The sequence below is a fragment of the Salvelinus fontinalis genome, unplaced genomic scaffold (assembly GCF_029448725.1).
Source record: "Salvelinus fontinalis isolate EN_2023a unplaced genomic scaffold, ASM2944872v1 scaffold_0048, whole genome shotgun sequence".
NCBI classification, from domain to species: Eukaryota; Metazoa; Chordata; class Actinopteri; order Salmoniformes; family Salmonidae; genus Salvelinus; species Salvelinus fontinalis.
Genome location: NW_026600257.1, coordinates 555,192 through 582,105, shown reverse-complemented (window position 1 = coordinate 582,105; position 26,914 = coordinate 555,192). Strand labels below are relative to the sequence as shown.

Below are 26,914 nucleotides of genomic sequence, written 5' to 3'. Positions count from 1 at the left end.
TTGTAGTAGTGGTAGAGACACGTCCTCATGTCTCACCTTGTAGTAGTGGTAGAGACACGTCCTCATGTCTCACCTTGTAGTAGTGGTAGAGACACGTCCTCATGTCTCACCTTGTAGTAGTGGTAGAGACACGTCCTCATGTCTCACCTTGTAGTAGTGGTAGAGACACGTCCTCATGTCTCACCTTGTAGTAGTGTCAGAGACACGTCCTCATGTCTCACCTTGTAGTAGTGTCAGAGACACGTCCTCATGTCTCACCTTGTAGTAGTGGTAGAGACACGTCCTCATGTCTCACCTTGTAGTAGTGGTAGAGACACGTCCTCATGTCTCACCTTGTAGTAGTGGTAGAGACACGTCCTCATGTCTCACCTTGTAGTAGAGACACGTCCTCATGTCTCACCTTGTAGTAGTGCCAGATACACGTCCTCATGTCTCACCTTGTAGTAGTGGTAGAGACACGTCCTCATGTCTCACCTTGTAGTAGTGGTAGAGACACGTCCTCATGTCTCACCTTGTAGTAGTGGTAGAGACACGTCCTCATGTCTCACCTTGTAGTAGTGGTAGAGACACGTCCTCATGTCTCACCTTGTAGTAGTGGTAGAGACACGTCCTCATGTCTCACCTTGTAGTAGTGGTAGAGACACGTCCTCATGTCTCACCTTGTAGTAGTGGTAGAGACACGTCCTCATGCCTCACCTTGTAGTAGTGGTAGAGACACGTCCTCATGCCTCACCTTGTAGTAGTGGTAGAGACGCGTCCTCATGTCTCACCTTGTAGTAGTGTTAGAGACACGTCCTCATGTCTCACCTTGTAGTAGTGGTAGAGACACGTCCTCATGTCTCACCTTGTAGTAGTGGTAGAGACACGTCCTCATGTCTCACCTTGTAGTAGTGGTAGAGACACGTCCTCATGTCTCACCTTGTAGTAGTGTTAGAGACACGTCCTCATGTCTCACCTTGTAGTAGTGGTAGAGACACGTCCTCATGTCTCACCTTGTAGTAGTGGTAGAGACACGTCCTCATGTCTCACCTTGTAGTAGTGGTAGAGACACGTCCTCATGTCTCACCTTGTAGTAGTGGTAGAGACACGTCCTCATGCCTCACCTTGTAGTAGTGGTAGAGACACGTCCTCATGCCTCACCTTGTAGTAGTGGTAGAGACACGTCCTCATGCCTCACCTTGTAGTAGTGGTAGAGACACGTCCTCATGTCTCACCTTGTAGTAGTGGTAGAGACACGTCCTCATGTCTCACCTTGTAGTAGTGGTAGAGACACGTCCTCATGCCTCACCTTGTAGTAGTGGTAGAGACACGTCCTCATGCCTCACCTTGTAGTAGTGGTAGAGACACGTCCTCATGCCTCACCTTGTAGTAGTGGTAGAGACACGTCCTCATGTCTCACCTTGTAGTAGTGGTAGAGACACGTCCTCATGTCTCACCTTGTAGTAGTGGTAGAGACACGTCCTCATGTCTCACCTTGTAGTAGTGGTAGAGACACGTCCTCATGTCTCACCTTGTAGTAGTGGTAGAGACACGTCCTCATGTCTCACCTTGTAGTAGTGGTAGAGACACGTCCTCATGTCTCACCTTGTAGTAGTGTCAGAGACACGTCCTCATGTCTCACCTTGTAGTAGTGTCAGAGACACGTCCTCATGTCTCACCTTGTAGTAGTGGTAGAGACACGTCCTCATGTCTCACCTTGTAGTAGTGGTAGAGACACGTCCTCATGTCTCACCTTGTAGTAGTGGTAGAGACACGTCCTCATGTCTCACCTTGTAGTAGAGACACGTCCTCATGTCTCACCTTGTAGTAGTGCCAGATACACGTCCTCATGTCTCACCTTGTAGTAGTGGTAGAGACACGTCCTCATGTCTCACCTTGTAGTAGTGGTAGAGACACGTCCTCATGTCTCACCTTGTAGTAGTGGTAGAGACACGTCCTCATGTCTCACCTTGTAGTAGTGGTAGAGACACGTCCTCATGTCTCACCTTGTAGTAGTGGTAGAGACACGTCCTCATGTCTCACCTTGTAGTAGTGGTAGAGACACGTCCTCATGTCTCACCTTGTAGTAGTGGTAGAGACACGTCCTCATGTCTCACCTTGTAGTAGTGTCAGAGACACGTCCTCATGTCTCACCTTGTAGTAGTAGTAGAGACACGTCCTCATGCCTCACCTTGTAGTAGTGGTAGAGACATGTCCTCATGTCTCACCTTGTGGTAGAGACAAGTCCTCATTGGTTGTTTCATGTGATCCTCATGATGATGTAGACTGATACTAGGGGACAATTAAACAATAAAAAACAACAACAAGTATTGTCATTTGTTTTAACCTCCAGTCAAATTCCATATTTTTTGTAATTTTTCTACAGGTGAGACTAAAAGCGGCCATTACCCCTACCTTCCGGAAGAATCATGTCAAGGGCAACGGGATTAAACCTGTGGGTATGTATAGTCAAGGTTCTTCACCCACGCTCATAACAGCTGGGTTGTCCTTGCTAATCTGGGAATTTTGGGATATTTACCGTAATTTTGCAACCCTACAAACACGCACGCACGCACGCACGCACGCACACACACACACACACACACACACACACACACACAGAGTGTGGTTCACCATTACACATATGATGCAGTTCCATTTAAGATAACAGGTAAGGGTAGAATTATAAGAGAGAGACACATCACCCTGCGTCACGAAGACATCTCATGTGAGAGAGACACATTACCCTGCGTCATGAAGACATCTCATGTCGGAGAGACACATCACCCTGCATCACGAAGACATCTCATGTGAGATGGAAACATCACCCTGTGTGAGAGAGACACATTACCCTGCGTCATGAAGACATCTCATGTCGGAGAGACACATCACCCTGCATCATGAAGACATCTCATGTGAGATGGACACATCACCCTGTGTGAGAGAAACACGTCATGGGTCATGAAGACATCTCATGTGAGAGAGACACATCACCCACATCACCCACACCCACATAGAGACACATCACCCTGCATCATGAAAACATCTCATGTGAGAGAGACACATCACCCTGCATCATGAAGACATCTCATGTGAGAGAGACACATCACCCTGTGTGAGAGAGACACATCACCCTGTGTGAGAGAGACACATCACCCTGTGTGAGAGAGACACATCACCCTGTGTGAGAGAGACACATCATGGGTCATGAAGACATCTCCAGGGTGCATCAATAGAAACAATGTTCACCATTGTGTGACGTGAATAATTATCAGACCTTGTGTTTTACTGATAGAATTCATTCTTCAGACTATAACCCAGTTTATTGTGAACAGATGGTGCCTTTTTTGTGTGAATGGTCATCAGTGATACTTAATTGGCTCATTTCACCCACCTGCAAAGGTGATTGTTTTACTATTTGATAGAGAAGTTTAGTCTGTGTGCCTCTCTCTCTCTCTCTCTCTCTCTCTCTCTCTCTCTCTCTCTCTCTCTCTCTCTCTCTCTCTCTCTCTCTGTCTCTCTGTCTCGCTCTCGCTCTCTCTCTCTCTCTCCCCCTCTCTCTTTATCCCCCCTCTCTCTCTCTCTCTCTCTCTCTCTCTCTCTCTCTCTCTCTCTCTCTCTCTCTCTCTCTCTCTCTCTCTCCCCCTTTCTCTCTTTTGCTCCCCCTCTCTCTCTCTCGCTCTCTCTCTCTCTCCCCCTTTCTGTCTTTAGCTCCCCCCCCCTCTCTCTCTCTCTCTCTCTCTCTCTCTCTCTCTCTCTCTCTCTCTCTCTCTCTCTCTCTCTCCCCCCTTTCTCTCTTTAGCCCCCCCTCTCTCTATATATATCTCTCTCTCTCTCTTGCTTTCTCTCTTGCTCTCTCTGTCTCTCTCTCCCTCCCCCTTTCTCTCTTTAGCTCCCCCTTTCTCTCTCCCTCTCTCCCACCTTTCCCTCCCTCTCTCCCTCCCTCCCTGGCGTGGGCATATCGGTTGCAAGCTAGAGATGTCTGTTGTTTTGTATGGGCTGCGTCTCAATCCACATCTGTGGTATGGGCTGCGTCTCAATCCACTACTGTGGTATGGGCTGCGTCTCAATCCACATCTGCGGTATGGGCTGCGTCTCAATCCACATCTGTGGTATGGGCTGCGTCTCAATCCACCACATCCTCCCGATGTCGGCCTTCCTGCATGTGTTGTGTAAAGTGACAGAGCTACAGTGCTGTTTGTCAGATCAGGACACGTCAACATCCTATAATAATAACGTCAGCAGAGGAATGTCAAGGTGTGTGTGTATGAGTCACAGTGACACAAGTCATTTAATTTTTTTTTTATTGAATCTGTATTTAACTAGGCAAGTCAGAACAAATTCTTATTTACAATGACGGCCTACTGGGGAACAGTGGGTTAACTGCCTTGTTCAGGGGCAGAACGACAGATTTTTACCTTGTCAGCTCGGGGATTCGATCTAGCAACCTTTCGGTTACTATTCCAACGCTCTAACCACTAGGCTACCTGCCTCCCCCTCTCTTATCCACTAGGCTACCTGCCTCCCCCTCTCTTATCCACTAGGCTACCTGCCTCCCCCCTCTAACCACTAGGCTACCTGCCTCCCCCCTCTAACCACTAGGCTACCTGCCTCCCCCCTCTAACCACTAGGCTACCTGCCTCCCCCCTCTAACCACTAGGCTACCTGCCTCCCCCCTCTAACCACTAGGCTACCTGCCTCCCCCCTCTAACCACTAGGCTACCTGCCTCCCCCCTCTAACCACTAGGCTACCTGTCTCCCTCCTCTAACCACTAGGCTCCTAGGCTCCCCCCTCTAACCACTAGGCTACCTGCCTCCCCCCTCTAACCACTAGGCTACCTGCCTCCCCCCTCTAACTACTAGGCTACCCGCCTCCCTCCTCTAACCACTAGGCTACCTGCCTCCCCCCTCTAACCACTAGGCTACCTGCCTCCCCCCTCTAACCACTAGGCTACCTGCCTCCCCCCTCTAACCACTAGGCTACCTGTCTCCCTCCTCTAACCACTAGGCTCCTAGGCTCCCCCCTCTAACCACTAGGCTACCTGCCTCCCCCCTCTAACCACTAGGCTACCTGCCTCCCCCCTCTAACCACTAGGTTACCTACCTCCCTCCTCTAACCACTAGGCTACCTGCCTCCCCCTCTCTTATCCACTAGGCTACCTGCCTCCCCCCTCTAACCACTAGGCTACCTGCCTCTCCCGTCTAACCACTAGGCTACCTGCCTCCCCCCTCTAACCACTAGGCTACCTGCCTCCCCCCTCTAACCACTAGGCTACCTGCCTCCCCCCTCTAACCACTAGGCCCCTTGCAGTACCCCCTCTAACCACTAGGCTCCTTGCAGTACCCCCTCTAACATCTAGGCTCCTAGGCTCCCCCCCCCTCTAACCACTAGGCCCCTTGCAGTACCCCCTCTAACCACTAGGCTCCTAGGCTCCCCCCCTCTAACCACTAGGCCCCTTGCAGTACCCCCTCTAACCACTAGGCTCCTTGGCTCCCCCCCTCTAACCACTAGGCCTCTTGCAGTACCTCCTCTAACCACTAGGCCCCTTGCAGTACCCCCTCTAACCACTAGGCTCCTAGGCTCCCCCCCCTTTAACCACTAGGCCCCTGCAGTACCCCCTCTAACCACTAGGCTCCTAGGCTCCCCCCCTCTAACCACTAGGCCCCTTGCAGTGCCCCCTCTAACCACTAGGCCCCTTGCATTCTCCCTCTAACCACTAGGCTCCTAGGCTCCCCCCCTCTAACCACTAGGCCCCTTGCAGTACCCCCTCTAACCACTAGGCTCCTAGGCTCCCCCCCCTCTAACCACTAGGCCCCTTGCAGTACCCCCTCAAACCACTAGGCTCCTAGGCTCCCCCCCTCTAACCACTAGGCCCCTTGCAGTACCCCCTCTAACCACTAGGCTCCTTGGCTCCCCCCCTCTAACCACTAGGCCCCTTGCAGTACCTCCTCTAACCACTAGGCCCCTTGCAGTACCCCCTCTAACCACTAGGCTCCTAGGCCCCCCCCCCCTCTAACCACTAGGCCCCTGCAGTACCCCCTCTAACCACTAGGCTCCTAGGCTCCCCCCCTCTAACCACTAGGCCCCTTGCAGTACCCCCTCTAACCACTAGGCCCCTTGCAGTACCCCCTCTAACCACTAGGCCCCTTGCAGTACCCCCTCTAACCACTAGGCTCCTAGGCTCCCCCCCTCTAACCACTAGGCCCCTTGCAGTACCCCCTCTAACCACTAGGCTCCTTGGCTCCCCCCCTCTAACCACTAGGCCCCTTGCAGTACCTCCTCTAACCACTTGGCCCCTTGCAGTACCCCCTCTAACCACTAGGCTCCTAGGCTCCCCCCCCTCTAACCACTAGGCCCCTGCAGTACCCCCTCTAACCACTAGGCTCCTAGGCTCCCCCCCTCTAACCACTAGGCCCCTTGCAGTACCCCCTCTAACCACTAGGCTCCTTGGCTCCCCCCCTCTAACCACTAGGCCCCTTGCAGTACCTCCTCTAACCACTTGGCCCCTTGCAGTACCCCCTCTAACCACTAGGCTCCTAGGCTCCCCCCCCTCTAACCACTAGGCCCCTGCAGTACCCCCTCTAACCACTAGGCTCCTAGGCTCCCCCCCTCTAACCACTAGGCCCCTTGCAGTACCCCCTCTAACCACTAGGCCCCTTGCAGTACCCCCTCTAACCACTAGGCCCCTTGCAGTACCCCCTCTAACCACTAGGCTCCTAGGCTCCCCCCCTCTAACCACTAGGCCCCTTGCAGTACCCCCTCTAACCACTAGGCTCCTAGGCTCCCCCCTCTAACCACTAGGCTACCTGCCTCCCCCCTCTAACCACGAGGCCCCTCCCTTGCAGTACCCCCTCTAACTACTAGGCCCCTTGCAGTACCCCCTCTAACCACAAGGCTCCTTGCAGTACCCCCTCTAACCACTAGGCCCCTTGCAGTACCCCCTCTAACCACTAGGCTCCTATCACCCCGACGTGATATAAACACGCAACCTTCTGATGAAGTTATTGTTTGTTGACACACAGAGGGAGAGCTGGAGGAAGTGGAGTGGAGACAACCCACCATTAACACTGTGGGGCTCAGAACGAGGTGGCTTCCTGACCAGACCCCTCCCAGGACTCAACACCAGTCTCCTCCCAGTACTCACCACCAGGCTCCTTCTCCCAGTACTCAACACCAGGTAACTGACCAGGCTCCTTCTCCCAGTACTCACCACCAGGCTCCTTCTCCCAGTACTCAACACCAGGTAACTGACCAGGCTCCTCCCAGTACTCAACACCAGGCTCCTCCTCCCAGTACTCAACACCAGGCTCCTCCTCCCAGTACTCAACACCAGGCTCCTCCTCCCAGTACTCAACACCAGGTAACTGACCAGGCTTCTCCTCCCAGTACTCAACACCAGGTAACTGACCAGGCTCCTTCTCCCAGTACTCAACACCAGGCTCCTTCTCACAGTACTCAACACCAGGTAACTGACCAGGCTCCTCCTCCCAGTACTCAACACCAGGTAACTGACCAGGCTCCTCCTCCCAGGACTCAACACCAGGATCCTTCTCCCAGTACTCACCACCAGGCTCCTCCCAGTACTCACCACCAAGCTCCTCCTCCCAGTAATCACCACCAGGTTCCTCCTCCCAGTACTCACCACCAGGCTCCTTCTCCCAGTACTCAACACCAGGCTCCTTCTCCCAGTACTCAACACCAGGCTCCTTCTCCCAGTACTCAACACCAGGTAACTGACCAGGCTCCTCCCGGGACTCAACACCAGGCTCCTTCTCCCAGTACTCAACACCAGGTAACTGACCAGGCTCCTCCCAGTACTCACCACCAGGCTCCTTCTCCCAGTACTCACCACCAGGCTCCTCCCAGGACTCAACACCAGGCTCCTCCTCCCAGGACTCAACACCAGGCTCCTCCTCCCAGGACTCAACACCAGGCTCCTCCCAGGACTCAACACCAGGCTCCTCCTCCCAGTACTCACCACCAGGCTCCTCCTCCCAGTACTCAACACCAGGTAACTGACCAGGCTCCTTCTCCCAGTACTCAACACCAGGCTCCTTCTCCCAGTACTCAACACCAGGCTCCTTCTCCCAGTACTCAACACCAGGTAACTGACCAGGCTCCTCCCAGTACTCACCACCAGGCTCCTCCCAGGACTCAACACCAGGCTCCTCCTCCCAGGACTCAACACCAGGCTCCTCCTCCCAGTACTCAACACCAGGCTCCTCCTCCCAGGACTCAACACCAGGCTCCTCCTCCCAGGACTCAACACCAGGCTCCTCCTCCCAGTACTCAACACCAGGCTCCTCCTCCCAGTACTCAACACCAGGTAACTGACCAGGCTCCTTCTGCCAGTACTCACCACCAGGCTCCTCCTCCCAGTACTCAACACCAGGTAACTGACCAGGCTCCTTCTCCCAGTACTCAACACCAGGCTCCTTCTCCCAGTACTCAACACCAGGCTCCTTCTCCCAGTACTCACCACCAGGCTCCTTCTCCCAGTACTCAACACCAGGCTCCTCCTCCCAGTACTCAACACCAGGCTCCTTCTCCCAGTACTCAACACCAGGCTCCTCCTCCCAGTACTCACCACCAGGCTCCTCCTCCCAGTACTCAACACCAGGTAACTGACCAGGCTCCTCTACCCAGTACTCAACACCAGGCTCCTCCTCCCAGGACTCAACAACAGGCTCCTCCCAGGACTCAACACCAGGCTCCTCCCAGGACTCAACACCAGGCTCCTCCTCCCAGTACTCACCACCAGGTAACTGACCAGGCTCCTTCTCCCAGGACTCAACACCAGGCTCCTCCTCCCAGTACTCACCACCAGGTAACTGACCAGGCTCCTTCTCCCAGTACTCAACACCAGGCTCCTCCTCCCAGGACTCAACACCAGGCTCCTCCTCCCAGTACTCACCACCAGGCTCCTCCTCCCAGTACTCAACACCAGGTAACTGACCAGGCTCCTTCTCCCAGTACTCAACACCAGGCTCCTCCCAGGACTCAACACCAGGCTCCTCCTCCCAGTACTCACCACCAGGCTCCTCCTCCCAGTATTCAACACCAGGCTCCTTCTCCCAGTACTCAACACCAGGCTCCTTCTCCCAGTACTCAACACCAGGTAACTGACCAGGCTCCTTCTCCCAGTACTCAACACCAGGCTCCTTCTCCCAGTACTCAACACCAGGTAACTGACCAGGCTCCTTCTCCCAGTACTCACCACCAGGCTCCTTCTCCCAGTACTCAACACCAGGTAACTGACCAGGCTCCTTCTCCCAGTACTCAACACCAGGTAACTGACCAGGCTCTTTCTCCCAGTACTCAACACCAGGCTCCTTCTCCCAGTACTCAACACCAGGCTCCTTCTCCCAGTACTCAACACCAGGCTCCTCCTCCCAGTACTCAACACCAGGCTCCTTCTCCCAGTACTCAACACCAGGTAACTGACCAGGCTCCTCCCAGGTCTCAACACCAGGCTCCTTCTCCGAGTACTCAACACCAGGCTCCTCCTCCCAGTACTCAACACCAGGTAACTGACCAGGCTCCTCCCAGGTCTCAACACCAGGCTCCTCCTCCCAGTACTCAACACCAGGCTCCTCCTCCCAGTACTCAACACCAGGTAACTGACCAGACTCCTTCTCCCAGTACTCAACGCCAGGCTCCTTCTCCCAGTACTCAACACCAGGTAACTGACCAGACTCCTTCTCCCAGTACTCAACACCAGGCTCCTCCCAGGACTCAACACCAGGCTCCTTCTCCCAGTACTCAACACCAGGCTCCTCCTCCCAGTACTCAACACCAGGCTCCTCCTCCCAGTACTCAACACCAGGTAACTGACCAGACTCCTTCTCTCAGTACTCAACACCAGGCTCCTCCCAGGACTCAACACCAGGCTCCTCCTCCCAGTACTCAACACCAGGCTCCTCCTCCCAGTACTCAACACCAGGCTCCTTCTCCCAGTACTCAACACCAGGTAACTGATCAGGCTCCTTCTCCCAGTACTCAACACCAGGTAACTGATCAGGCTCCTTCTCCCAGTACTCAACACCAGGCTCCTTCTCCCAGTACTCACCACCAGGCTCCTTCTCCCAGTACTCAACACCAGGTAACTGACCAGGCTCCTTCTCCCAGTACTCAACACCAGGTAACTGATCTGGGACATGTTTGTCTTTAAGGGGATACATACAGTACATATAATGGATAGTGTATTGTCCATTGTGTGTTCTAACACTCCAGAGGCAGTGAAGAGAGACGGGAAATGAAGGTAGAGAGGACGCATTAGAAAGGTGTGGGTTGGATTAAGACCTGGCATGTATCTGTCCTGAAGGCTGTGCCAGTAACCACTAGTCCACCCCAGGCTGTGCCAGTAACCACTAGACCACCCCAGGCTGTGCCAGTAACCACTAGACCACCCCAGGCAGCTCCAGTAACCACTAGACCACCCCAGGCTGTGCCAGTAACCACTAGACCACCCCAGGCTGTGCCAGTAACCACTAGACCACCCCAGGCTGTGCCAGTAACCACTAGACCACCCCAGGCTGTGCCAGTAACCACTAGTCCACCCCAGGCTGTGCCAGTAACCACTAGACCACCCCAGGCTGTGTCAGTAACCACTAGTCCACCCCAGGCTGTGCCAGTAACCACTAGACCACCCCAGGCTGTGCCAGTAACCACTAGTCCACCCCAGGCTGTGCCAGTAACCACTAGACCACCCCAGGCTGTGCCAGTAACCACTAGTCCACCCCAGGCTGTGCCAGTAACCATTAGTCCACCCCAGGCTGTGCCAGTAACCACTAGACCACCCCAGGCTGTGCCAGTAACCACTAGACCACCCCAGGCTGTGCCAGTAACCACTAGTCCACCCCAGGCAGCTCCAGTAACCAATAGACCACCCCAGGCTGTGCCAGTAACCACTAGTCCACCCCAGGCAGCTCCAGTAACCACTAGACCACCCCAGGCTGTGCCAGTAACCACTAGTCCACCCCAGGCAGCTCCAGTAACCACTAGACCACCCCAGGCTGTGCCAGTAACCACTAGACCACCCCAGGCTGTGCCAGTAACCACTAGACCACCCCAGGCTGTGCCAGTAACCACTAGTCCACCCCAGGCTGTGCCAGTAACCACTAGACCACCCCAGGCTGTGCCAGTAACCACTAGTCCACCCCAGGCTGTGCCAGTAACCACTAGACCACCCCAGGCTGTGCCAGTAACCACTAGTCCACCCCAGGCTGTGCCAGTAACCACTAGACCACCCCAGGCTGTGCCAGTAACCACTAGTCCACCCCAGGCTGTGCCAGTAACCACTAGACCACCCCAGGCTGTGCCAGTAACCACTAGTCCACCCCAGGCTGTGCCAGTAACCACTAGTCCACCCCAGGCTGTGCCAGTAACCACTAGACCACCCCAGGCTGTGCCAGTAACCACTAGACCACCCCAGGCTGTGCCAGTAACCACTAGTCCACCCCAGGCTGTGCCAGTAACCACTAGACCACCCCAGGCAGCTCCAGTAACTACTAGTCCACCCCAGGATGTAGTTTGTGTAAATTCTGTGCTGCGGGATTAATAAAGATACTATTTGAAGAGGTATCATATCGCAGGGCCTCAATACACCACATGACAAACACCGTCTGACTCTGTCTGTCTGGATTGCAGGCCTGTTTTCTTAGTGCTCAGGCTTGGGCACGTTTCTAACGATCCTCGGCTTCAACAGTCCTGTTCTACATAGCTAGTAGCTCATTGTGACATCCGAAGGGGGGATAGGCTTATAGCCCTGCTGTCTGCTGGCTCTGCTTGCTGTCTGCTGGCTCTGCTTGCTGTCTGCTGTCTCTGCTTGCTGCCTGCTGGCTCTGTTTGCTGTCTGCTGGCTCTGCTTGCTGTCTGCTGGCTCGGTTTGCTGTCTGCTGGCTCTGCTTGCTGTCTGCTGGCTCTGCTTGCTGTCTGCTGGCTCTGTTTGCTGTCTGCTGGCTCTGCTTGCTGTCTGCTGGCTCTGCTTGCTGTATGCTGGCTCTGCTTGCTGTCTGCTGGCTCTGCTTGCTGTCTGTTGTCTCTGCTTGCTGTATGCTGGCTCTGCTTGCTGTCTGCTGGCTCTGTTTGCTGTCTGCTGGCTCTGCTTGCTGTCTGCTGCCTCTGCTTGCTGTCTGCTGGCTCTGCTTGCTGTCTGCTGGCTCTGCTTGCTGCTGGGGCTGTTGTTAAGCATGGGGAGAGACAATCATATGACAGCCAAAGAATCAGATGCCTTAAGTCCTAACCACTGGCACAAACAGAGAGCCACAGACACACACAGTTATTGTGCCACATAAAATGCCCCAAGTTAGTAAGACAAGAGAAACCAATCAGCCATTGTTGAGCATGGGGGGAGGCTGTCATATGATAGTAGTACAAACAGCAAGCTGAAGTTACCACTGAAAGGCAGAGTTCGCTTTCAATAACAACAACCACAACAACAGCCACAACAACAACAAAAACAACAACAACTGCAACCACAACAACATCATCAACAACAACAACAACAACAACCACAACAACAACCACAACAACAACAACAACCACAACAACAACCACAATCACAACAACAACAACAACAACAAAAACAACAACAACAACAACCACAACAACATCATCAACAACAACCACAACCACAACCACAACAACAACCACAACCACCACAACAACAACCACAACCACAACAACAACAACCACAACAACAACAACAACAACCACAACAACAACCACAACAACAACAACAACCACAACAACCACAACAACAACAACAACAACAACAACAACCACAACAACAACAACCACAACAACCACAACCACAACAACCACAACAACCACAACCACAACAACAACAACCACAACAACAACCACAACCACAACAACAACAACAACAACAACAACAACCTCAACCACAACCACAACCACAACAACCACACCAACAACAACCACACCAACCACAACCACACCAACAACAACAACCACACCAACAACAACAACCACAACCACAACAACAACCACAACAACAACAACCACAACCACCACAACACAACAACAACCACAACCACCACACCAACAACAACAACCACACCAACAACAACAACCACCACAACAACAACAACAACCACAACAACAACAACAACCACAACCACAACACAACAACAACCACAACAACCACAACCACAACAACAACCACCACAACAACCACCACAACAACAACAACCACAACAACCACAACCACAACAACAACCACAACAACAACCACAACAACAACCACAACAACCACAACAACAACCACAACAACAACCACAACAACCACAACAACAACAACAACAACAACCACAACAACAACCACAACAACAACCACAACAACCACAACAACAACAACAACCACCACAACAACCACCACAACAACAACCACAACAACAACCACAACAACAACCACACCAACAACAACCACAACAACCACAACAACCACCACAACAACAACAACAACCACAACAACCACAACAACAACCACCACACCAACAACAACCACAACAACCACAACCACAACAACCACAACCACAACAACAACAACCACCACACCAACAACAACCACAACAACAACAACAACCACAACCACAACAACCACCACATCAACAACAACCACAACAACCACCACCACCACCACAACCACAACAACAACAACCACAACCACAACAACAACCACAACCACCACAACAACCACAACCACCACAACCACCACAACAACAACAACAACCACAACAACCACAACCACCACAACAACCACAACAACCACAACCACCACAACAACCACAACCACCACAACCACCACAACCACCACAACCACAACCACAGCCACCACAACCACAACAACAACCACAACAACAACAACAACAACCAACAACCACAACCACAACAACCACAACAACCACAACAACAACAACAACAACAACAACAACAACCACAACAACCACAACAACAACAACAACAACAACAACCACAACCACAACCACAACAACCACCACAACAACAACAACAACCACCACAACCACCACAACCACCACAACCACCACAACAACAACAACAACAACCACCACAACCACCACAACCACCACAACCACCACAACAACAACAACAACAACCACAACAACCACAACCACCACAACCACAACAACAACACCATTTTTGTTGATATAATTATGATGAGTGAACCCTTCTGTTTCAGATAAGCTAACACATTAGGAGGACATCTGAAACACAGAGTGGTTTAACTAACACATTATGAAGACAGCTGAAACACCTAGTGGTTTAACTAACACATTATGAAGACAGCTGAAACACCTAGTGGTTTAACTAACACATTATGAAGACAGCTGAAACACCTAGTGGTTTAACTAACACATTATGAAGACAGCTGAAACACCTAGTGGTCTAACTAACACATTATGAAGACAGCTGAAACACCTAGTGGTTTAACTAACACATTATGAAGACAGCTGAAACACTGAGTGGTTTAACTAACACATTATGAAGACAGCTGAAACAGCTAGTGGTTTAACTAACACATTAGGAGGACATCTGAAACACAGAGTCATTTAACTAACACATTATGAAGACAGCTGAAACAGCTAGTGGTTTAACTAACACATTATGAAGACAGCTGAAACAGCTAGTGGTTTAACTAACACATTATGAAGACAGCTGAAACAGCTAGTGGTCTAACTAACACATTATGAAGACAGCTGAAACACCTAGTGGTTTAACTAACACGTTATGAAGACAGCTGAAACACTGAGTGGTTTAACTAACACATTATGAAGACAGCTGAAACAGCTAGTGGTTTAACTAACACATCGTGAAGACAGCTGAAACACCTAGTGGTTTAACTAACACATTATGAAGACAGCTGAAACAGCTAGTGGTTTAACTAACACATTATGAAGACAGCTGAAACACCTAGTGGTTTAACTAACACATTATGAAGACAGCTGAAACACTGAGTGGTTTAACTAACACATTATGAAGACAGCTGAAACACCTAGTGGTTTAACTAACACATTATGAAGACAGCTGAAACACTGAGTGGTTTAACTAACACATTATGAAGACAGCTGAAACACCTAGTGGTTTAACTAACACATTATGAAGACAGCTGAAACAGCTAGTGGTTTAACACATTATGAAGACAGCTGAAACAGCTAGTGGTTTAACACATTATGAAGACAGCTGAAACACCTAGTGGTTTAACTAACACATTAAGAAGACAGCTGAAACACCTAGTGGTTTAACACATTATGAAGACAGCTGAAACACCTAGTGGTTTAACTAACACATTATGAAGACAGCTGAAACAGCTAGTGGTTTAACACATTATGAAGACAGCTGAAACACCTAGTGGTTTAACTAACACATTATGAAGACAGCTGAAACACTGAGTGGTTTAACTAACACATTATGAAGACAGCTGAAACAGCTAGTGGTTTAACACATTATGAAGACAGCTGAAACACCTAGTGGTTTAACTAACACATTATGAAGATGCCTAATCTACATTATCATTATCCTTCTTCTTCTTCTTCTTCTTCTTCTTCTTCTTCTTCTTCTTCTTCTTCTTCTTCTTCTTCTTCTTCTTCTTCTTCTTCTTCTTCTTCTTCTTCTTCTTCTACTTCTCCCTCTACTTCTCCTTTCACACAGGTCTCAGGCAAGGAAAGCTCAGTGCCAAGGGAGAGGGACAACAGGTCTTTAGGTTGGCAGGATCAGAGGAGAAGTTGGGCTAACAGGACACCGTCACACCTCAGTGGTAGTGGGATTCCTACCCAGTCTAACAACTCCCTCCCCGGGGCTAACACTAACTCAGAGCCTGCCAGGAAGAGCCCTCTACATAGGACAACCAGCAACAACCAACAGCCTTCACACACTGAGGTTACACCCTATGGGACCAGCTCACAGTCTCCTGGAATCCAACCTGGGAACGACTCAGACTCAGAACCCTGCTGGAGAGCTTCTCTACACAGGACCAACAGCTTCCAAACCTCTTCTCCCTGGACGATCAGGCCAACAGTCCAAAGTAATCCTTCACACACTGAGGTAACCCCCTCTGGAACCAAATCTGCACCATACAGGAGCAACAGCCCTCTATGTAGGACAAACAGCATCCAACAGAAACCCTCACATGCTGAGTTAACTCCTTATAGAACCGGCTCAGAGCCTTACAGAGCAACCTCTCTACACAAAAGAACAAGTAGTCTTCCACAACCTTCTCCTGCTGGGGTAGTATCACCCCCGGCTCCTGGGACCACTACAGGTAATACCATCGTCCTAAAGACAACTACACCAGCCTTCTCCTCCATTACCATCGCCTCCAAGAAGATCTCCAGGACGGCAAGCCTCCCTGGGTCTAGACCTCTGAGCCCTGGATCTAGAGCCCCCAGGCCCCAGAGCTACCACTCTGACGAGGCCAGGGTCCCAGGCTATAAAGCCCCCAGCCCCCAGAGCTACCACTCTGACGAGGCCAGGGTCCCAGGCTATAAAGCCCCCAGACCCCAGAGCTACCACTGCGATGAGGCCAGGGTCCCAGGCTATAAAACCCCCAGACCCCAGAGCTACCACTCTGACGAGGCCAGACTCTCCACCACCTGCACCTCTGTCACCCAGCAGGACCAGGTCCATCATCACCACCCCATCGGCAACGACCCCAGCTCCACCCCTGTCACCCTGAGGAGAAAGGCCACCGCCACCATAGTCAAAGTGACCGAGCACAGAAGGATGACCTGTGAACCTGTCAACCGACTGAACGGAAGGCAGAGTCCTGTTTCATGTGTGTCAGGTGACCAACCAAATGATCAGGGCACGGTGGTTTACAGGAGAAAAGCCACCATCATGAAAGTGACAGAGCACAGAGAGAGCTACAGCCCAGGTCAGGAAGCCAGTGGTGGCAACAGCAGCAGCAGTAGACCGTCAGAGTACAGACACAGTTACACAGAGGGAGTGTACAGACACGACTCCCCGTGGCAACAAGGAGCCATGAATTCACCCATGAACTCTATGGAGTCACTCCAGAGTACCACTCCCTCCCAGTACCTTCTAGAATCATCTATGGACAGGATAGACAGGCACAACTCTGCTCTGTTCCTGACTCCAAACAAGTCCACCTCAACCACTACAGTTGCCCGTAGGAACCCAGAGCGAAGCAGAGGTGGAGGGAAGCCAGGACAGAAGTCTACCCTGATGCTGTTCATCAACTCTCCCTCTTCCAAAGACACGTCCATAGAAAAGGTTGGTGGAGAGAGAGGAGGCGAGGAGAGCCGGGATAGAGCCAGGAGACCAGTCAGCTGCTATGCTAGTGTGTTTGGCCACACTGACCCGACAGAGCCATGCCCGGTCCTAGACACTGTAACTATTACACAAGCTGTACCCAGGCGTTGGAACAAGGGACTTCCTAACCAGACCCAGAATACTAATATTGACCCAGTGAGGGACTGGGTGAAGGACACTGCTACCTGCAATAGTAGATTTAACATTGGATCTTCTAGCGCTTCTATCAGTTCTGGACCAGCAGGCAGGGACAGGGAGATGTGTCCCCCAGAGACAGAGTCCTCCAGACCAGGAGGAAGAGGGACTGAGAGAGAGATGTGTCCCCCAGAGACAGAGTCCTCCAGACCAGGAGGAAGAGGGACTGAGAGAGAGATGTGTCCCCCAGAGACAGAGTCCTCCAGACCAGGAGGAAGAGGGACTGAGAGAGAGATGTGTCCCCCAGAGACAGAGTCCTCCAGACCAGGAGGAAGAGGGACTGAGAGAGAGATGTGTCCCCCAGAGACAGAGTCCTCCAGACCAGGAGGAAGAGGGACTGAGAGAGAGATGTGTCCCCCAGAGACAGAGTCCTCCAGACCAGGAGGAAGAGGGACTGAGAGAGAGGAAGCTCTAACACAACATCCACACCAGGCAGGCGCCAGGAGCAACCAACCACATCCTCCTGCTATCACTCTCATCAAGCACCAAGGTAGGAGTCACTGTCTCACTGCACCCATAAATCCACTATAATTGAGAATTTTAATAAGCATTTTTCAACGGCTGGTCATGCTTTCCACCTGGCTACCCCTGCACGGGTTAACAGCCCTGCACTCCCCACAGAAACTCGCCCAAGCCTCCCCCATTTCTCCTTCACCAAAATAGCTGATGTTCTGAAATAGCTGCAAAATCTGGACCCCTACAAATCAGCTGGGCTAGACAATCTGGACCCTCTCTTTCTAAAATGATCTGCCAAAATTGTTTCAACCCCTATTACTAGCCTGTTCAACTTCTCTTTCGTATCATCTGAGATTCCCAAAGATTGGAAAGCTGCCGCGGTCATCTCCCTCTTCAAAGGGGGAGACACTCTTGACCCAAACTGCTACAGACCTATATCTATCCTACCCTGCCTTTCTAAGGTCTTCGAAAGCCACGTTAACAAACAGATTACCGACCATTTCGAATCCCACCGCAACTTCTCAAATCAAATCAAATCAAAGTGTATTTGTCATGTGCGTAAAATACAACAGGTGTAGACCTTACAGTGAAATGATTACTTACAGGCTCTAACCAATAGTGCGAACAAAAAGGTATGTATGTGTGTGTGTGTGTGTGTGTGTGTGTGTGTGTGTGTGTGTGTGTGTGTGTGTGTGTGTGTGTGTGTGTGTGTGTGTGTGTGTGTGTGTAGGTAAGTAAAGAAATAAAACAACAGTAAAAAGACATTTGAAAATAAGAGTAGCGAGGCTATATACAGACACCTGTTAGTCAGGCTGATTGAGGTAGTATGTAAATGTAGATATGGTAAAAGTGAATATGCATATATGATGAACAGAGTGTAGCAGTAGCGTAAAAGAGGGGTTGGTGGGTGTTGGGACACAATGCAGATAGCCCGGTTAGCCAATGTGCGGGGGCACTGTTTGGTTGGGCCAATGGAGGTAGAATGTACATGAATGTTTTGTTCAAAGTGACTATGCATACATGATAAATAGAGAGTAGCAGCAGCGTAAAAATAGGGCTTGGGAGGGGGGGGGGGGGGAACACAATGCAAATGTTCTGGGTAACCATTTGGTTACCTGTTCAGGAGTCTAATGGCTTTGGGGTAAAAACTGTTGAGAAGCCTTTTTGTCCTAGACTTGGCACTCCGTTACCGCTATGCAATCTGGTTTCAGAGCTGATCATGGGTGCACCTCAGCACCGCTCAAGGTCCTAAACGATATCATATCCGCCATCGATAAGAGACATTACTGTGCAGCCGTATTCATCGACCTGGCCGAGGCTTTCGACTCTGTCAATCACCACATTCTAAATCGGCAGACTCAACAGCCTTGGTTTCTCAAATGATTGCCTTGCCTAGTTTACCAACTACTTCTCTGATAGAGTTCAGTGTGTCAAATCGGAGGGCCTGTTGTCCGGACCTCTGGCAGTCTCTATGGCGGTGCCACAGGGTTCAATCCTTGGGCCGACTCTTTTCTCTGTATACATCAATGATGTCACTCTTGCTGCTGGTGATTATCTGATCCACCTCTACGCAGACGACACCATTCTGTATACTTCTGGCCCTTCTTTGGACACTGTGTTAACTAACCTCCAGGCGAGCTTCAATGCCATACAACTCTCCTTCCGTGGCCTCCAACTGCTCTTAAATGCAAGAAAAACTAAATGCATGCTCTTCAACCGATCGCTGCCCGCACCTGCCCGCCCGTCCAACATCACTACTCTGGACAGTTCTGACTTAGAATATGTGGACAACTACAAATACCTAGGTGTCTGGTAAGCATCTGGTCTGGTTAAGCATCTCCAATCCAAAATTAAATCTAGAATCGGCTTCCTATTTCGCAACAAAGCATCTTTCACTCATGATGCCAAACATACCCTCGTAAAACTGACCATCCTACCGATCCTCGACTTCGGTGATGTCATCTATAAAATAGCTTCCAACACTCTACTCAACAAACTGGATGCAGTCTATCACAGTGTCATCCGTTTTGTCACCAAAGCCCCATATACTACCCACCACTGTGACCTGTAAGCTCTCGTTGGTTGGCCCTCGCTTCATACTCGTCGCCAAACCCACTGGCTCCAGGTCATCTACAAGTCTCTGCTAGGTAAAGCCCTGCCTTATCTCTGTCACGCCCTGGCCTTAGTATTTTTTGTTTTCTTTATTATTTTAGTTAGGTCAGGGTGTGACATGGGGAATGTTTGTGTTTTGTTGGTTTTGGGTGTTTCTATGGTAATGGGGTTGTTGGTGTAGTATATGGGTTTGTGTTGAGTACATGTGTCTAGCGTTGTCTATGTATGTTTAGTTGTCTAGGAGAGTCTATGGTTACCTGAATGAGTTCCCAATTAGAGACAGCTGATTTCGGTTGTCTCTGATTGGGAGCCTTATTTAGGGTAGCCATAGGCTTTCATTTGTTGTGAGTAGTTGTCTATGTTAAACGTTTGTAGCCAGTGTGTGCACATCGTTATTTAGCTTCACGATCGTTTTCTTGTTTTGTTTAGTGTTTAAGTGTTTTTGTTTCGTTTGCCTTCTTCACCAATAAAAAGGAGATGGCTTATTTTCCTAAAGCTGCGTTTTGGTCCGTCAATCCACCACACGATCGTGACAATCTCAGCTCACTGGTCACCATAGCAGCACCCACTCGTAGCACGCGCTCCAGCAGGTATATCTCACTGGTCACCCCCAAAGCCAATTCCTCCTTTGGCCGCCTTTCCTTTCAGTTCTCTGCTGCTAATGACTGGATCGAACTGCAAAAGTCAATGAAGCTGGAGACTCATATCTCCCTCACTAGCTTAAAGCACCAGCTGTCTGAGCAGCTCACAGATCACTGCACCTGTACATGGCCCATTTGTAAATAGCCCATCCAACTACCTCATCCCCATACTGTATTTATTTATTTATCTTGCTCCTTTGCACCCCAGTATCTCTACTTGCACATTCATCTTCTGCACATCTACCATTCCAGTGTTTAATTGCTAAATTGTAATGACTTCGCCACTACGGCCTATTTAATACCTTACCTCCCTAATCGTACCTCATTTGTACACATTGTATATAGATTTTTTTCTACTGTATTATTGACTGTACATTTGTTTATTCCATGTGTATCTCTGTGTTGTTGTTTGTGTCGCACAGCTTTGCTTTATCTTGGCCAGGTCGCAGTTGTAAAATGAGAACTTGTTCTCAACTAGCCTACCTGGTTAAATAAAGGTTAAATTAATAAAATACAGAGCTGTTGACTATATATCTGACTGGCAATGAGCCCGTAATCCTACAGCTCCTCCCACCAGCCTCCTCTGGACTGACTGTACCAGTCTCTGTTTTAGAGCATTGTCTAAGTATATAGGTTCTCTGTACAGCTGTGTCTCTCTCTCTCTCTCTCTGTGTGTGTGTGTGTGTGTCTGTGTGTGTGTGTGTGTGTGTGTGTGTGTGTGTGTGTGTGTGTGTGTGTGTGTGTGTGTGTGTGTGCGCGTGTGTGTTTGTGTGTGATGCTATAGCATGTATTTATTTGTCATACACACTTCACCACTCAGGTTTGATTCGTCCTCAGTCTTCCTTGATGGATAATTGAACCGTATTATATTATTGTATTGTTATTGTATTGGAATGAATCATTTATCCTCCTCAGTTTAAATTAAACTCTCACTGCAGGGTATCTGCATCAGCGGCGGTTCGTTGTCAGACAGCAGTGTTATCCTGAAGCAGAGAGGAGGTCCAATCACATTACTACCCACACATTCCCTCTCTCTCTCTCTCTCTCTCTCTCTCTCTCTCTCTCTCTCTCTCTCTCTCTCTCTCTCTCTCTCTCTCTCTCTCTGTCTCTGTCTCTGTCTCTGTCTCTGTCTCTGTCTCTCTCTCTCTCTCTGTCTCTCTGTCTCTCTCTCTGTCTCTGTCTCTGTCTCTGTCTCTGTCTCTCTCTCTCTCTCTGTCTCTCTCTCTCTCTCTGTCTCTCTCTCTCTCTCTGTCTCTCTCTCTCTCTCACTTTCTATCTCTCTTTCATTTTCCCACGCATCCTTTGTATTCCTGTCCTTTTTTCACAGGCGGAGAGGAAGGCGGAGAGGAAGGCGGAGAGGAAGAGAGGATTCCAGGGGAATTAAGAACTGCTTAATGTGTTGGAAATAATATAAGGCTTAAGTGGAACTGATTAAAAGCACAGAGTCACACACCCTCCTGGTCTGGCTTCAACTCCCTGACAATACAGCCATATCATTATACAGTATTCTATATTATAATAATAGAGTAATTATACAGTATTCTATATTACAATAATACAGTAATTATACAGTATTCTATATTACAATACCATACAGTAATTATACAGTATTCTAATTTTTTGTAATACAGTAATTATACAGTATTCTATATTATAATAATAGAGTAATTATACAGTATTCTATATTACAATAACACAATATATTTATAGAGTTTGTTATGTCTTTGAATAAGAAGAATAAATATTATGGAGCATCTGGTTGTGTCCTCCAGTACTCCAGTCTATGGTGTAGTACTATGGAGCATCTGGTTGTGTCCTCCAGTACTCCAGTCTATGGTGTAGTACTATGGAGCATCTGATTGTGTCCTCCAGTACCCCAGTCTATGGTGTAGTACTATGGAGCATCTGATTGTGTCCTCCAGTCTATGGTGTAGTACTATGGAGCATCTGATTGTGTCCTCCAGTACTCCAGTCTATGGTGTAGTACTATGGAGCATCTGATTGTGTCCTCCAGTCTAAGGTGTAGTACTATGGAGCATCTGATTGTGTACTCCAGTCTAAGGTGTAGTACTATGGAGCATCTGATTGTGTACTCCAGTCTATGGTGTAGTACTATGGAGCATCTGATTGTGTCCTCCAGTACTCCAGTCTATGTTGTAGTACTATGGAGCATCTGATTGTGTCCTCCAGTACTCCAGTCTATGGTGTAGTACTATGGAGCATCTGATTGTGTCCTCCAGTACTCCAGTCTATGGTGTAGTACTATGGAGCATCTGATTGTGTCCTCCAGTACTCCAGTCTATGGTGTAGTACTATGGAGCATCTGATTGTGTCCTCCAGTCTATGGTGTAGTACTATGGAGCATCTGATTGTGTTCTCCAGTACTCCAGTCTATGGTGTAGTACTATGGAGCATCTGGTTGTGTCCTCCAGTACCCCAGTCTATGGTGTAGTACTATGGAGCATCTGATTGTGTTCTCCAGTACTCCAGTCTATGGTGTAGTACTATGGAGCATCTGATTGTGTCCTCCAGTACTCCAGTCTATGGTGTAGTACTATGGAGCATCTGATTGTGTCCTCCAGTCTATGGTGTAGTACTATGGAGCATCTGATTGTGTCCTCCAGTACTCCAGTCTATGGTGTAGTACTATGGAGCATCTGATTGTGTCCTCCAGTACTCCAGTCTATGGTGTAGTACTATGGAGCATCTGATTGTGTCCTCCAGTACTCCAGTCTATGGTGTAGTACTATGGAGCATCTGATTGTGTCCTCCAGTACTCCAGTCTATGGTGTAGTACTATGGAGCATCTGATTGTGTCCTCCAGTACTCCAGTCTATGGTGTAGTACTATGGAGCATCTGATTGTGTCCTCCAGTACTCCAGTCTATGGTGTAGTACTATGGAGCATCTGATTGTGTCCTCCAGTCTATGGTGTAGTACTATGGAGCATCTGATTGTGTCCTCCAGTACCCCAGTCTAAGGTGTAGTACTATGGAGCATCTGATTGTGTTCTCCAGTACTCCAGTCTATGGTGTAGTACTATGGAGCATCTGATTGTGTCCTCCAGTACTCCAGTCTATGGTGTAGTACTATGGAGCATCTGATTGTGTCCTCCAGTCTATGGTGTAGTACTATGGAGCATCTGGTTGTGTTCTCCAGTACTCCAGTCTATGGTGTAGTACTATGGAGCATCTGATTGTGTCCTCCAGTACTCCAGTCTATGGTGTAGTACTATGGAGCATCTGATTGTGTCCTCCAGTCTATGGTGTAGTACTATGGAGCATCTGATTGTGTTCTCCAGTACTCCAGTCTATGGTGTAGTACTATGGAGCATCTGATTGTGTCCTCCAGTACTCCAGTCTATGGTGTAGTACTATGGAGCATCTGGTTGTGTCCTCCAGTACTCCAGTCTATGGTGTAGTACTATGGAGCATCTGATTGTGTCCTCCAGTACTCCAGTCTATGGTGTACTACTATGGAGCATCTGATTGTGTCCTCCAGTACTCCAGTCTATGGTGTACTACTATGGAGCATCTGATTGTGTCCTCCAGTACTCCAGTCTATGGTGTACTACTATGGAGCATCTGATTGTGTCCTCCAGTCTATGGTGTAGTACTATGGAGCATCTGATTGTGTCCTCCAGTCTATGGTGTAGTACTATGGAGCATCTGATTGTGTCCTCCAGTCTAAGGTGTAGTACTATGGAGCATCTGATTGTGTCCTCCAGTCTATGGTGTAGTACTATGGAGCATCTGATTGTGTCCTCCAGTCTATGGTGTAGTACTATGGAGCATCTGATTGTGTCCTCCAGTACCCCAGTCTATGGTGTAGTACTATGGAGCATCTGATTGTGTTCTCCAGTACTCCAGTCTATGGTGTAGTACTATGGAGCATCTGATTGTGTCCTCCAGTACTCCAGTCTATGGTGTAGTACTATGGAGCATCTGATTGTGTCCTCCAGTCTATGGTGTAGTACTATGGAGCATCTGATTGTGTCCTCCAGTACTCCAGTCTATGGTGTAGTACTATGGAGCATCTGATTGTGTCCTCCAGTCTATGGTGTAGTACTATGGAGCATCTGATTGTGTCCTCCAGTACCCCAGTCTATGGTGTAGTACTATGGAGCATCTGATTGTGTCCTCCAGTACTCCAGTCTATGGTGTAGTACTATGGAGCATCTGATTGTGTCCTCCAGTACTCCAGTCTATGGTGTAGTATTATGGAGCATCTGGTTGTGTCCTCCAGTACCCCAGTCTATGGTGTAGTACTATGGAGCATCTGATTGTGTCCTCCAGTACTCCAGTCTATGGTGTAGTACTATGGAGCATCTGATTGTGTCCTCCAGTACTCCAGTCTATGGTGTAGTACTATGGAGCATCTGGTTGTGTCCTCCAGTCTATGGTGTACTACTATGGAGCATCTGGTTGTGTCCTCCAGTCTATGGTGTAGTACTATGGAGCATCTGATTGTGTCCTCCAGTACTCCAGTCTATGGTGTACTACTATGGAGCATCTGATTGTGTCCTCCAGTACTCCAGTCTATGGTGTACTACTATGGAGCATCTGATTGTGTCCTCCAGTCTATGGTGTAGTACTATGGAGCATCTGATTGTGTCCTCCAGTCTATGGTGTAGTACTATGGAGCATCTGATTGTGTCCTCCAGTCTATGGTGTAGTACTATGGAGCATCTGATTGTGTCCTCCAGTACTCCAGTCTATGGTGTAGTACTATGGAGCATCTGATTGTGTCCTCCAGTCTATGGTGTAGTACTATGGAGCATCTGATTGTGTCCTCCAGTACTCCACTCTATGGTGTAGTACTATGGAGCATCTGATTGTGTCCTCCAGTACTCCACTCTATGGTGTAGTACTATGGAGCATCTGATTGTGTCCTCCAGTACTCCAGTCTATGGTGTAGTACTATGGAGCATCTGATTGTGTCCTCCAGTACTCCACTCTATGGTGTAGTACTATGGAGCATCTGATTGTGTCCTCCAGTACTCCAGTCTATGGTGTAGTACTATGGAGCATCTGATTGTGTCCTCCAGTACTCCACTCTATGGTGTAGTACTATGGAGCATCTGATTGTGTCCTCCAGTACTCCAGTCTATGGTGTAGTACTATGGAGCATCTGATTGTGTTCTCCAGTACTCCAGTCTATGGTGTAGTACTATGGAGCATCTGATTGTGTCCTCCAGTCTATGGTGTAGTACTATGGAGCATCTGATTGTGTCCTCCAGTACTCCAGTCTATGGTGTAGTACTATGGAGCATCTGATTGTGTCCTCCAGTCTATGGTGTAGTACTATGGAGCATCTGATTGTGTCCTCCAGTACCCCAGTCTATGGTGTAGTACTATGGAGCATCTGATTGTGTCCTCCAGTCTATGGTGTAGTACTATGGAGCATCTGGTTGTGTACTCCAGTCTATGGTGTAGTACTATGGAGCATCTGATTGTGTCCTCCAGTACTCCAGTCTATGGTGTAGTACTATGGAGCATCTGATTGTGTCCTCCAGTACCCCAGTCTATGGTGTAGTACTATGGAGCATCTGATTGTGTCCTCCAGTACCCCAGTCTATGGTGTAGTACTATGGAGCATCTGATTGTGTCCTCCAGTACCCCAGTCTATGGTGTAGTACTATGGAGCATCTGATTGTGTCCTCCAGTACTCCAGTCTATGGTGTACTACTATGGAGCATCTGATTGTGTCCTCCAGTCTATGGTGTAGTACTATGGAGCATCTGATTGTGTCCTCCAGTCTATGGTGTAGTACTATGGAGCATCTGATTGTGTCCTCCAGTACCCCAGTCTATGGTGTAGTACTATGGAGCATCTGATTGTGTCCTCCAGTACTCCAGTCTATGGTGTAGTACTATGGAGCATCTGATTGTGTCCTCCAGTACTCCAGTCTATGGTGTAGTACTATGGAGCATCTAATTGTGTCCTCCAGTACTCCAGTCTATGGTGTAGTACTATGGAGCATCTGGTTGTGTCCTCCAGTCTATGGTGTAGTACTATGGAGCATCTGATTGTGTCCTCCAGTACCCCAGTCTATGGTGTAGTACTATGGAGCATCTGATTGTGTTCTCCAGTACTCCAGTCTATGGTGTAGTACTATGGAGCATCTGATTGTGTCCTCCAGTCTATGGTGTAGTACTATGGAGCATCTGATTGTGTCCTCCAGTACTCCAGTCTATGGTGTAGTACTATGGAGCATCT

The 26,914-nt window shown here is 49.4% G+C and overlaps 1 protein-coding gene across 1 annotated transcript in view; it reads left to right on the top strand.

Annotated features, from left to right (window-relative positions):
• The window catches only part of LOC129842535 (uncharacterized), a 91,074-nt gene that overhangs the window by 19,834 nt on the left and 44,326 nt on the right, over positions 1–26,914 (top strand). Inside the window, exons 3-14 of the mRNA XM_055911113.1 lie at positions 2,366–2,438; positions 7,003–7,106; positions 7,287–7,340; positions 7,616–7,709; positions 7,809–7,991; positions 8,121–8,306; positions 8,412–8,600; positions 8,967–9,098; positions 9,309–9,416; positions 9,702–9,792; positions 9,911–10,082; positions 15,674–17,978. Of these exons, the coding sequence (XP_055767088.1) occupies positions 2,366–2,438; positions 7,003–7,106; positions 7,287–7,340; positions 7,616–7,709; positions 7,809–7,991; positions 8,121–8,306; positions 8,412–8,600; positions 8,967–9,098; positions 9,309–9,416; positions 9,702–9,792; positions 9,911–10,082; positions 15,674–17,978 (3,691 nt within the window). The remainder of the gene's footprint in view (positions 1–2,365; positions 2,439–7,002; positions 7,107–7,286; positions 7,341–7,615; positions 7,710–7,808; positions 7,992–8,120; positions 8,307–8,411; positions 8,601–8,966; positions 9,099–9,308; positions 9,417–9,701; positions 9,793–9,910; positions 10,083–15,673; positions 17,979–26,914) is intronic.